At 46.3% G+C, this 14,033-nt stretch overlaps 1 protein-coding gene across 2 annotated transcripts in view; it reads right to left on the bottom strand.

Moving 5' to 3' along the window:
* The window catches only part of LOC108942353 (protein phosphatase 1 regulatory subunit 12A-like), a 38,769-nt gene that overhangs the window by 12,851 nt on the left and 11,885 nt on the right, over positions 1-14,033 (bottom strand). For both annotated transcript variants that reach the window (XM_029251639.1, XM_029251640.1), the window contains exons 2-9: positions 9,641-9,771; positions 5,850-5,968; positions 2,250-2,409; positions 2,013-2,157; positions 1,821-1,895; positions 1,553-1,641; positions 1,187-1,344; positions 257-381 (exon numbers count right to left, since the gene is read on the bottom strand). In XM_029251639.1, the coding sequence (XP_029107472.1) occupies positions 257-381; positions 1,187-1,344; positions 1,553-1,641; positions 1,821-1,895; positions 2,013-2,157; positions 2,250-2,409; positions 5,850-5,968; positions 9,641-9,771 (1,002 nt within the window). The remainder of the gene's footprint in view (positions 1-256; positions 382-1,186; positions 1,345-1,552; positions 1,642-1,820; positions 1,896-2,012; positions 2,158-2,249; positions 2,410-5,849; positions 5,969-9,640; positions 9,772-14,033) is intronic.

The raw sequence follows: 14,033 nt of genomic DNA, 5'->3' as shown, positions 1-14,033 counted from the left end.
GATGATACTTCACAAAGTTTACTAAGAGTGACTCAGAAACCCAATTACGGTGAACCAAACTCATACTGAAATGCCTGGTCAAAGCATCAGTGCTGGTGATGTGTCACCGTAAACGCGCGTACACACACACAGCCATTCCCTGGGCTTTTCAAACACAGCTGTTTAGTAGCAGCAGCTCATCCCATGTCGGATATAGTCAACCACAAAGGCTCCGTTCCAGTTAAAAGGAGCAGGGTCCAGGCATGGCCATACACACCTTTTTGACTGGTGAGGTGGGGGTCACCTGGTTGGTGGGGCTTGCAGGGGATGGGGCAGGGGCGACAGAGGGCGCTGCTGCCGGGCTGATGGCGTTGTTCGAAGGTGCAGCTTGCTTGCTCTTGTCTGGGAAGAGAGCAGATGGGACAGCTTGATGAAAAAGGCATCAGAAAAGGAGTCACTACAACAAGAACAGAGAAGTAAATGAGGTAATAACTCAACAATGAGCAGCGATACTGGGTCTATCACACACTCTAGAACTGCAGATGTTGTGCCAGTGAGGATGGCGATTCGTGGGTTCAATCCCTGCTCAGTCTGTGTGGAATTTGCATGTTCTCCCTGTGCCTGCATGGGTTTCCTCCGGTTTCCTCCCACAGTCCAAAGACACGCTGTTCAGGCTCACCCACAGTGTGTGAATGACAGAGTGTGTTTCACTGATGTATGGATGAGTGACCCAGTCTAAGTAGTGTATCTAGCAGTGTAAGTCACCACGGTGAATAAGGTACATGGGCTGATAACACTGCATAGAGTTTACTGGAAGTCACTTTGGAGAAAAGCGTCTGCTAAATAAATAAATGTAATACATTTATTCATTTAGCAGACGCTTTTCTCCAAAGCAACGTACATCTCAGCAGAAGTACAATTTATGCATTACACTGAGGGAAGGAGACATAGCTGCAGACATGAAAGTCTCAAGCAAACCTAGTTTGTTCCCTACCACTTGCTACACTGAGGTTCATCGTTCAAGTAGGTGCATAATAAATAAATGTAACGTAACGATTCTCATCCTCAGAGTTAGAATCATTTAATAAGACGACATTTCTAAATGAACTTCCCTGCAGTACTGTTCAGAACATCTCACGATTTTCAACCAAGTCTAGGGGCAAACACACACACACACACACACACACACACACACACACACACACACCTGCTTCCGTCTCAGACTCTGAGTCTTCCTCCTCCTCCTCGCTGGAGCAGCTGGACTCATCCTTTTTGCCCTCCTGCTCCCGGTCATCTGCCTTCTCTGGCTCCAGGGACTCAATGCGGGGTGCGCTCTTCTCCGGTTCCAGCAGTAGCGTCTCTTTGCTGTGGACAAAACACACCCTCTGCTACCAAACTCCAGGATGGAGCTCAGGGGAGACCGTGTAACCAGGCCCACAGTTCCAGGTAGTGTCCACAGAGACCTGTTCACTTTGACCAAAGAGCCACTGCGTTGAGTATCAAATTACTTTGGGAACTTCCTCATGCACAGGTCAAGAGCAACAGCTCTGTTTTCACAACAGCGATAACCTACTTTTTAAGTGGCTTCTGTGGTCGATTGTTCTCCACCTTCGTTGTCGTTTCAATCAAAGGCGACTTCTTGTCCCGCTTCTCGTTTGTTAGCTGGAATAAACGGAGGAGAAAGCACTCAATGGTTGGCCATGCGAGTGATGAGTGCTTCACAAAGGTGATGCGTCCGCATGAAAACATTTTAGGAGGATGTGACACCAGGTGAATGTACACGAGCATATCCTACATTTCTTTTGTCAAGTTCTTCAGAAAAGCGGTATAGAACCACTTACCTGACTCTGCTTCTTCTGTAATTCTTCTAAGTATCCAAGAACATCCTCATCTGCTACATCAAAAGCTGTTTGACCCTAAAAGACCAAGATGGATGCCGTCAGCACAATGTGCAAAAAGACTACGACTGATTGTGTCTGTAGCCTACGAACGCGCAGAATACGCAGTAGGAGTGAGTGAGACATGAGGCCTACCACTTTGTTGACAGCGTCCATGTCGCACATGTTCTCCACCAGGATCCGACACGCATCCTCCTTCCCCCAGTGTGCAGCGGCGTGGAGTGGAGTCCAGCCATCAAAATCTTTAATATTTACATCGTACCCTGCCTGGATTAAAAGCCTGCAGGACACACAAGTGCGGTCAGTGTTGGTCAAGGATACTCACCTGCAGTGTAAGAGTAGACCTCTCACACACGAGAGGAAAGGACTCACTTTAAAACCTCTAGGTAGCCCTTGGCGGCAGCCACGTGCAGAGCCGTGCCCCCGGACTTGGCGTGTCGCACATCACTGATCTTGCCGCTGTTGAGCCACTGGCGTGCGTCCCGCAGCATGATCCTTTCCTCCTCCTTTCGAGCAGCCTCGACGTCCACTCCTAGGAAGGAAGGCCAAGGATCGAGAACTGGAAGCTGAATCACTCCATACTGCACAGGCTTCTCATAAAATTCAAACTGATGCACATCAACATGCTCTCTGCCGGATACAGTAATGCAGCAAACACTTTAAACACACAGTCAAGATGTAGATGGAATAGAACTTACACAGTATCTGTGACTTAAAACAAAAATAGGTGCAGACAGTGCAATGTGCTCTCAGAGCAGCAGACAGAATCTTAACACTTATATTTACCACCTACACCAAGATTCTCCCATTTGGATCACACCTAAGACATTTTGTCCATAAAAAATTATGCTACTGAGGTTATCACTGTAAGCTGCACCTTGAGCCTGGAGCTGTGGGCATGTATTCAGCAGAAAATACATGTGGTGTTGTGCTGCTTGGAGGGAGGGGAAAAAAGTTCTTAATGGGGACATACAGCATGAGACATAAATTAGCATAAGTGTCAATCAGTGTAATTGGGACAGTCAGCACTGCACTGAACTACATAAAAGAAAGAAGGGCTGAGCAAAAACAGATACTTGTACTTGAGATGAGCTCAACGTTGTGCTCCTGTATTCCAAGATGAGGCAGTGTTATTTTTTAACCCTTCAAAAACCCTTTCAAGAGGTATGGGAAACAAAACGCAAAATTTCCCACAGTGCCCCACAAGGCCAACGGCAGGAAGTGGGCGGATGAACGGACACACGAGAGGACAGCGAGTAGATGCTTGCTGCACCCAGCAGCCTGGCAAAGGCACAGCGAGCAACCGACACGTGGACGGACAGCAGGCATGCTGGCAGAGCAACCGCCGCAGAAGGGGGCAGCTGAGAAGCCTGAGCTGCATCTCTCGGAAGAGCTGTTAAAATTCCTGCGCAAATCCACTGACAGAGCCCCGATTGTCCACACATTCCCACTGAACTGTGGGAAGAGGAGATCAAACGCTTTGCGTCGAGAGTTCTCCGACTGACTCCTCTTCAAAACAGCAAATCCACTTTTACCGTGACAGCTGCTGGACCCCTGGTGTTTGGTATAGGTAGGTGTACACAGTATACACCCCCCAAGAACACGAGTAGGAACTACAGCACAAGTGAGCCATAGGAACCTGTTCCTGTTGGGACTTAATATGCAGAAATAATTTGGATGGGGGTGGGGGGGAACGGCATGCATTTAAGGACAGAGCGAAGCGTCCTACAGCGTTCTGTATTCAGTGGATTTCACCACAAATAAATGACCATAATACCTGGTACTGGCACGCAACCTGAACTACAGTTTAAACTGGATTTCCTCCATCAGAAGTCAATGGCCAACCAACAGGCTCAACAAGAGAAGTGAATGACTTCCTTTAAGAGATAAACCTATTTAGAGGAAGCTCAGCCCATCCTCCAGTAAGACAACACTGCCAGCGAGACCGCACACACTCCAGTTTGGCTAACACTTATTATGTGCTCAGCTCACCCGTGAGTAAGCGCCAGAAAGGGCAGGTCACACGCGAACACCACGGGGAACGAGGCCCACGATCCACACAGACGTCTCACAACCAGTTCAGCCGGGAGACAAAGGCTCAGAGGAAGCTGCAGCACATGCTGCAGCAGCACAAAGACCCACGACATTACACAAGTCTTACATAACAGCACCTGAGCAAAAAGCCATTAGATGGAACTCCATACTGTTATGTCACTTAAATCAATTAGCATTTCTACTCCAAAGTGGATCAGTACTTTCAGATGAGTGAGGGCACACTGCAATTTGAGCATCCATGTGGCCCTAAATTGACAACCTACAGTTCGACAGTATTGTTAAGCAACACTGACTGAAGACCGTGCTGCCACATTTGGGGGGGGGGGGGGGGGGGGGGGGCTTGTTCGGCAAGTGCCAACCTGCTTATGGCAGGCACTACAGCTGGGCGGCACTGCACGCACAGAGCTGCAGGGGGTCTGTGGTACGGCTATGGCCTACTCCAAAGTCACATCTCTCAGCCTCTATCCGAGAAAAGCTAAGAGAATGAGACAATGAGGCAAACAGCAGGTCTGGAATCAGTACTATTCAACCCTGCAGCCTTGGGATGTCAGGAAGCAGGAAAAGAGGCTCCTGTTGTGATCGGCATCGGGATGCAGGGAAGGGCACCTGGGTGATGAGAGAGAGACGTCCTTCCACACTACTTTCCATTCCTCCACATACCGGGACTAAAGGTCACATCACTGCAGCGTTCTTTGCACCATTAATGGAATACAGTGCTGAGTAGGGTGCACCAAGAAACATGGGAGCGTCAATGAGGTACCAGTCCAGAATAGTCTTGAGTGCAGGAAGCCCCCCCGTAGCTATGTCGTTTCTCCAGGAAGACATTCTGCACAGCGCTAAGGGCAAAGTCAATCGATCGGCGGTGCCGAGTCGAGAGCAGCAGCCTGACGTACGGCAAATGAGCAGCATCCTGGCACCAAAGGGCCATTTTCTGCTGAGAGCAGACGTACAGAGAAGAGCCTCTCCGAGGGGAAAATGCCACAGTACAGCTTCTAACCGTCAGGTGGTGGTTGCTAGGTGGAAGTAATGAAAAATACAACACACTAGAGCTCATCATGCGAAAATAAAACAAAGAAAACATTTACACCCAACTAAACAAGTGCTATATTTCTCCTTCTCTGAATTTAGGATGAGGGATCTAGAGCATCATAAACAGTTATTACACTGCTCTTTCAATTATAAAATCGCTGAATTACGTATTTTTACATATACCAGCATTCTCTAGGTTTTGTTTTGTTTTTTTTTTAAAATCAGGTTTTCCCTCACCTTTCCGTTTCAAATTTCTGTCTATAAGTGGAACAAATGCTACCCAAGTTTACACACCAAGCCTACAGATGCCCAGTATTTACTCAACCTGAGTAGGAGTGCAGGGTCATCTTAATTCCACCCACTTCCACAGTGTTTACAGCTCCTGTCTGCTTTCTCTGAGTGTCAGCGAGGAACGCTGATAGGGAACACTGATGGAATGACTCAATCAACAGTTAACACTGAACAGGAGATTATGGCTGTTCGTAAGAAACTTACATTACTTTGCCTTTTTTTTTTTTTTTTTTGTGACTCAGCAGCTGAATGACTTGAGTTATGAACAGACCTCCAAACCCTACGGTTTTCATAAGCTAAGGAGCTGGTGTAAAGTTTTAATGACACTTTCTAATGTTTCTTGGGTCTGTTCCCCTCGTCTTGGAGCAAGGGAACCATATAGACAATTTTAAGGATGTAAGATGAGGAATCAGATACTCCTGCCCACAAGACGAAGCGAACTGGAACAGAGGAAGAGAAGACAGAGCATCCTGACACCAGGAACAAGTGACAGCATAATAAACTGGGTCTACCACTATTGTGGGCAATAATAATAATAATACACTCTATTCAACCGCTCGTCTTGCAGCACAGATCCTGCCTCCACCAGGGATGTACCTTGCCGGTTTATTTCATTCTGCAGGAGTTCCTCCATTGCCTCCTCTTCGGCGATGTCCAGCGGGGTTTCCCCTTCACTGTTTACCATACCCACATTGGCCCCTTGGCTGATCAAATACCTGCAGACAGACAGGACACAAGACATGTTCACCACTACACATGTGTCTCTTGCACCTGTCAATAAACCGTACTGGGGTCCTTCGGTGCTGTAACAAGTCAATAACACACCATCATTTATGTGTGTGTGTGTGTGTGTGTCAGCTATTGTGAGAGGCAGAAAAAAAATTACACAAAGGTACTGTGTGTAAAGTGCTTCAGCAGTAACAAAGTAAATCGGAAACAACTGAAGCTCTGCTGGTTCATATAGGAAGTACAGTGAGAAGATACTTCTTCAAAAGGTGCCATTTCCTCATTCAGGCCAGAAATGGGGAAAAAAGTACCCTGAAAACCATCCTTAGAGATATACTGTACAAAAAAAAAAAAATGTCTTAACACCTCATACATGAAACCCAAGATGATGTCAAGTAGTCATCCTGCTATGAAAAGATCAATCGATGACTGACGCCCACCATACACCCACATCCTCTCCACCAAAACACTGCAGCTTGACAGCGACTTCCCACAAGCCCACACTGCACAGCATCCGTCACCCCGCAAACCACTCTGAAGCCAGTGGAGTTCGGCAGTATTGCGCAAATCTGCCACATAATTAAGAGCCTTGCAGCAGCGTACAGTCTTCAACACTGCAGCTGACAACTGTCAATCACTGCGCAAGTGGCTGTTCCATTTACCCCCCACCCCCAGCACAAAGCCACGCACTTCTCTTTGGGATTCTGGCATGTGCCTTTGTACGGTATCAGAGGGTCCTTCAAACCAAACCTCTGTTTCCACTACAAATATTCTTAATTTAAGAATTTTTCCCTATACCAATAGCAAGGAAGGCCTGCCACACATCACCACTGTTGCTGAATTTATGCACAGAGACAAACAAGAATTTTTAAATTAATACAAAAGCATATGTATTCAAAACACAAGCCTTATCAGGAGCTTGCCTGCAAATGATGACTAAAATAATCAATGTGGTGTCATCGTTACTTCCTTTCAACATGTTGGTTCTGCTTTCTAAAAATAGCCCACTAGTACCAGAAGGCTGTGAGTTTAAAATCCTAGAAAACAGGTAGGAATAGCGGGTGAAGCGTATGTTGCATTCCTGCTCAGTGGCCTTTGTCACAGGTATACAACAGCTGAGCACTGGTGCTACGCTGGACCAAAAGCTTGACCACATTTCTGCCAAGCCTCAGAGCCCGGCCCTGCGGTCCCCATGCTTTCTATCCATTGGTGTTACACAACTGAAACCCACTTCCTCCAGCAAAATTACAACCACACTGTACCCAGAGAGGGACGGTAATACAACTGCAATCAAGTACAAAGTTGCACATTTTCAAAGTTCCTGGTTGAGTCCATCATTGCGCCATCCGCAAACAGTATTAAACTCAGCATTAAAACCAGCAAAATTCGGTCCAGCTGATCCACGAAGAGACAGCATGCGACCGTAGTAAAGCCGGGAACGTGCTGCCTGACCAAAGGAGCCTTGCAATAAATGAAGTACAAAATCACATGCAACATAGATTTGCAGGTTATTACAGCTCTGTTCATCAGAAAAAAGTGACTGAAAGCCCAAGGCCGGTCAGGTCTGCAAGCTCACATCCAAAAACCAATTACCTGACAGTGTTAAACTAGGGCAGGGAACGTCACACGATGAAATCGCTTTTGGACAGCAGAGAGCTTGTACAAAGTACAGTCGAGTGGCCATGTCCTGAATCAACAGAAACTCACTATGACATTGGTATTGTCCTCTCCTAGACAGCAGAGGGGCCAGTGGGGAATGAGCACTGAAGCCAACAATCTACGGAGGGAGGGGGGGCGAAAATGATGTTGTAGGACTGAGGTGTTCAAACTTAAACTAGCAGCTTAGCCCATTACTTGTGAGAAGCACAACGATAGCTTTTCAAACTGGCAACTTGATGGCAACTCTTGATGACCATGTCATGTGTCTCCAGAATGTTCCAATTTGTCTGGAAAGGGGTTGTGTCCACCACAGGTGTGACCATTTGGCAACTGGCAATCCTCTGCCCTCTTTTTTAATGAGCATATAAACTATCTACAAGGAAAGAGAAATAAAATGTGACCAAATCACTTTGACACACTAGCTATGGACAAAAACCCAACCTGCGATCATCATCTCACATCTCAAAACGGCAGCAGCTTGTGGGTCTGACATTTGGATCTCCTGCAAGGAAACAATGCCAAGGAGAACCAGGTCACAGCACACTTATCCCACAAGATCTGCACCAATGAGCGAGTGGCTGCCTTCAGCAGGGCTCCGCCGCTGCAAAAAAAGTTCTGCCGTGTTCATTTTTGTTCTGTCTTAGGATCAGAGAAAAAAATATTAAAAGGACCACTGCGAATTGTAACACAACCCCAGCTGAAAAAACATTCCATGCATCATCCATGGCATTCCACAGTTTATTTGTAGTATGGGTCAAGGTCCTTGAAGGTAAAAGAGCAGAGCCCTGCTGAAAACCAAAACACCTTAAATACTGTGCCACCTGCCATCTCCTACACTACAAGGAGATAAGCAGGGTAAAAAAGGCAAAGACTCAAGCACCCCCAGTTTCAAACGTCATGCCACAGATGGCACAGTCTTGCTCTGGGGGTCCAACATTGCTGGCTAGCGGAGAACATGGTCTGAGATCAAGGACCACAGAAGGAGAGCGTGGGCACAAGCATACCCTGTGGTAGGTGTCCTAACAAGAGAATTAGCTCTGAAGATAATACATCCTGTCCTCACACTGTGGGCTTAATTTGATCTGTGAAATCACTGTTAAGCAAACTATTGTGGTGAAAGTGTCGCATTACCAAAATTTCTTATGGGGGGGTGGGTGCTTGTCCAGCGCAGGGTCACGGAGGTCCAGAGTCTATGTAGCATTGCTAACAAGTGTTTGATCCCCACTCTGGCTGTAGTACCCTTGATGCAGATATTTTCACTCAATAGCACCAGCAAATATTACTCAGCTATATAAATGGGTAATTAACTGTAAGCAGCTTATTTGAAACCACTCTGGAGAACAACATCAGCTAAATGTTAACAGTACTACAGCATGTCCAGTTGTGATACTATATTTACCTTAATCAAAGATTGTGATTAGTTGAGACTGTCAATGTGATTGAAAGGAAGTAAATGTCGGTTTTATTCTAGAAGAAATATAATGTCCTTGTGCTTTGTGGAGTGAAAGACACTCCACAGAATACCTGCTGTGGAGATAAAGGCAAAAGGGAAAAATGTCACTGTACTGAATAATAAATGTATTGTGGCCAAAAGAAAGGAAGAGAACATTTTTTCAGTAGAAATAAGTTTTTAATCATCATCATCATCATCATCATCATCATCTGATGGTCTTCTCCAAGGTGACCTACAATGTCGACACAAAATTGCACAACAGGGTATTCTTACTGCATCAGTTCAGAGTAAGTACCTTGATTATCGGTAATGCAGGAGGAGAGAGGATTCAAACCCAAATCCCTTGACTGCAAGGACACAAATCTAAACGCTACACTATATTTTTTAAGCATCATCAACTGTGCTCTTCACTGTTGAGGAACCCTGACCGCAAAGTCACAGTGGATGCTTCCTGTCCTGCCAGAAACTCCAACAGGGGTGAAAGGTAAAGAAAGCAGGTGACATCACACCCCAATGAGAGAGGCGCAGCCAGCGGCAGGTGGGCACTTACTCTGCAATGTCCAGGTACCCGCAGGAGGCTGCAGCGTGCAGCGGGATCCAGCCCTCATTGTCAGGCTGGTTAATGTTGGCCCCGTGCTCTACCAAGAAGGTTACCATGTCCACGTTGTCATCTATACAGGCCTGCGAACATAAAAGAGAAGGTGCTTCAGAGGACAGGAGAATGAAGGTCAATACTGCTATGAAAGCTGAAGGTCTCCTTAGGCTTCGGACTTTGTCTTTTCAGCGATTCTGCAGAACTGTAACCAGAAAGCATAAAAAAAAAAAAAAAAAAAACCCTTATGTAGAACTCAAATATCTCATCAACGGTGCCATTATGCAAATAAAGTTAGAAACAAAAACCTACAAGTTTCCATTTCTGAGTCCTGAAAACTGAAGACCTAAAAACAATTCAGCAAAGGGGGGGGACCTGAAAAATGTAAATTTATGGGAAACAGCCTTGTTCAGATCCTCTTATAGTGTTAGATAAATGCATCAAAGCTACAGAAATGAGAAACAGAAGTTTATACATTTTCACATCTTTACTTTCAAGAGGAGGAAAGAGGGGGGCGGGGAAACTACACTGGCATTCCAGCTCCGGGGTCGATTGCCATGTACTCAGATCCCTCGACACGTGACACGCCTGCTCCTCCAGCGTTCCTCGGCTCAGTCAGGGAGGGCGGTCGCGGGTAGAAACAGTGCAGCACGAGGTACGGCAACTGACAGAAGGAAGCATCGCGGCTTAGGCTGGAATCTGGACCCAAAAACACATTCCACAACCCCAGAGAGCTGCAGGGCGAGCAACAGCCCTGCCGGCTACTCCACAACAAAGGGAGGAAGGAGCCGAGAGCGAACCCTGCACCGCGACAGCGCTTTTGAGGGCTTTATTGTGCGGCGCTTAAGGTTACAGTTCAAATGCAGCCTGCTGTTGATCCTGAAGATACGAGGAAGAGAAAAGAGCACTTGAATCAGCGAGCAGTGAGTTGCTACGACATCAGTGCGGGAGGGCACACGCCTGCCTCACGTTCAACGCACATGGCTCCCTGGCTGGAATGCTTGGCCAAATTTGGACCGTTAGCTGCACCGTACATGGCCAGAGAGCGCGGAGCCCATGCGGCGCTTATCGGAGGCTGAGCAGAGTATGTCTCTTGCTGCCCGGGACAGAAAGGGTGAAGTGACGGGCTGGGGGGGGGGGGGGGGGGGGGGGTCGCGTTCACACAGCTGCCTGAGTCCTGCCAGGTGGGGGCCAACCACCAGCAAGTCCAACATCACTGCAGGGAGAAGCGCTCCAAAACAGCTGCTCTCAACAAGTAACTAAAAGACAAAATGATTCTGTGTTCAGCAGACACTCCGTCGTCTCTCTGCGTGTCTTGTGATGCAAAAGTGGGAAACTATGGATGATCTTCTTATGGAACTCATTTCACCCTCTTTACACTTGAAAGAGCCCAAATGAGGCTAATAGCTTAACTTATTATGGACTTAGAAGGTGAGAAGTCGGGGTCAAAGAGTGGCCACCTTACCATACCTGATAGAGAACAAGGAAGAGAGAGGAAGAATAAGGCGATCACAACAGTTCGACATCCAGACTCACACGTATGACCGAGGGGCAGTCCTTTACCAGCATACTACAGTAGTGGAGTATCGACCGGTAGTGTCACTGTAAATGAGCTCATAGAGAATTATTAATTAATGGAGGAGGAGCACAGTCTCAGCCAGGATTTGGAACATAAACACACCGTGAGATTTGGGATATTAATGGCCCTAATAACGGTCCTATTAATGGGCACACGGTGTAAATCCTGACCCACACACAGCGATCAAGCTCAGGGGAAACACACAGACACGCTTCTAACAGAACCTGGCCGACAATTGTGTTCCTCGCTGGTGGAACAAAAATTGCGATGCAGACACATGTGCAAACGGACACACGTATACAGACGTAAATGAATATACTCAGAGAAAAACTATTTAATATACTGTGAACTTAATGCCCATTGTTTAATGCAATTAAAAAAAAAAATCCCTCTTCCTTAAACACCAAAGCATAAAATATCAAAATGGGGGGCAGCACTTTAAAACAAGCAGACCAACCTAAAAAGGCATTGTACAGCGCTGCTTCAGAGTATGTGAACTCCTTGCGTCCCTCAGTTTTACCACGACGTGGTTATATAATGAAAATCAGTGTTTCTCATGTGACACAACAGGTGTGTCATGACCAATTCCATATGTTGCTTTAGAGGAAATCGCGTGTAGTAGAGACACGCAAATAGTGCAGGTGCAGAAGTAAGTGGAGCCCAGGTTGTACTGGTTACACAAGGCAGGCAAGTAGAATCATGGGTGTGAATCGGTCATTTACTCGTTCATGTTTATTTCAAGACTTAACATTTAGATTTTACAAATTCATATTTTACACAGGAATGACGACCATTCCTACAGGCTTCACACACAGACAAGCAGCACTGTATTTGCAGGGACCAGCAAAGATTGCGTATAAAATCATTATGAGGACATTTGTCAGAAAAGTAGCAGAAAGGCCCACCAATGAAATACTGTACATGGACATACAGTACATGAACAGGGAGCCGCTGCACTTCATGTCCAAATACATTAAAGTAGTACAGACAGCTCAGCCATACGTTTCGATATTTTTCGACATACGTGATACTCAAGTTTGGAACAATATATTGAAAAACTTGATGTCACAGTATCTAGCAGCAATAGCAATAATTCATGCTGCAAAGACTTGACCTGTGAGAAACAGTAAAAACAAAAAGGGTCAAATAATCCCGAAATCAGTAGTAATACTTTACAACTAAAGGCTCATTCCTGTATACGCCAACAGTCCCCATGTCGAAAAGCACTTAAGTGGTCACTGGTTGTTTTGTATCAAAAACAACCAGTACTTGTAATACTGTGCAGTCAATACTTTGTAGCTTTTACATCTGAATTTAGAGAGGAATTTGGATTTTTTGAGGACAATCCCATTAAAGTTGAAGTGTCCTTGGTCAGTTGGGTCTTCCACATTTGCTGAATTCCAGTTATGACAGAAATTGGAATTCATCATGAAGACAAATCACACAATGGTGGGGTGATTAAGACTACGTTCACACTAAATTACACTGTCACTATGGGCTCCATCGAAAATCTTACGGGCAGTAAGTATGCTAATAAGTGGGCACGAAACATACTAGAGAAAGTGCCCCCATTTGGACACTCAGATTAAAAAAAAAAAGTAAAAAAAAAAATATATATTATTGGTCAACTATAGAGCAAGAAAGCAACTTCCCCATTTTACTTCACTATTTTCACTTTCCGCTGCAACACTGAGCCGGAAGTTTCACAATGATGGAAATGGCACTCAGACAGAGGTGGACAGATGCATGCAGCACACAGCTGATCATGGGATTCCGTGTGTAGGAATCAACAAGGAACACATCCCATCAAACACTGCAGAATTTCTGTAGGGGAAGAGGGACTTTAATGAGCAACAAGAGCCACGCTAGGGCCTGGGGTGCGATCCAGGGCGGATGTTGAGGGGAGCAGTGGGATTCTCCAGTTTCCTGAGCTGCGTCGTGGTGGAACAGGTGTGGTAGACCCCCTCAATTTTCCCATACATCAGCCTGGTCTCCGACATGGCCCACACGCTGCATGTGAGAGAAGGGACTTCCGAAAAATGCAAAACATAACTTGGAGAATCCAGCATTGGCACCCATTGCGGGCATTAAAAATCCAAAATCCAATCAGAGTCTCCCATCAGTGTTTTGGGGAGAACCTCCAGACCACTATAACCCTGCCCTGGTCAAGCAGACTATGGAGAGTGAGTAGCAGTGTTCCTACGGTATCTACAAATACATGGGGGAGGGGGGGGGGGGAAAAAAAAAAAAAAAAAAAAAAAAAAAATGGACCCAACATTCGCTCCTTCCTGAGCTTCACAAAATGTGGCTGGTTGTCCAGCTAACACAGACTGTACTGTCCCTACATCTGTTCCCCTAAACAGAACTAGTGCAACCATGACCTCTATTCATGTACCCAAACCATCGCTATGGAAACATCTCACAGCGAGACAAAAGTTCAGGCTCGTCTGGCTTTTGTGAGAAATATAAATAAATAAAAAAAGGCTTTATATGGAACACAGTAGGGCCACTCGGAGAGCCGCAAAAAGCAAGCTCATAAAGTCATCATCGCAGGACACGACAGACGTCCAGCTTGTCCGCGGCTCAGTGGAGGGCGCCGGCACTCGGGTCAAAGCTGCCGGCCCACGCGTAGTGGCCCCCGGCCTTAATTGGCAAAAGTAGCTCGTGAGGCCAAGTGAGACTGGTCACGTGAGGGCCGGCTCAGAGGAACCAGAACCACCTAATGACATACCTAAGGATCACTGCTGCTGGAAAATGACAGTGGCTTTATGA

The sequence above is a fragment of the Scleropages formosus genome, chromosome 5 (assembly GCF_900964775.1).
Source record: "Scleropages formosus chromosome 5, fSclFor1.1, whole genome shotgun sequence".
In the NCBI taxonomy this organism is placed as follows: Eukaryota; Metazoa; Chordata; class Actinopteri; order Osteoglossiformes; family Osteoglossidae; genus Scleropages; species Scleropages formosus.
This window is presented reverse-complemented; position numbering and strand designations above follow the sequence as displayed.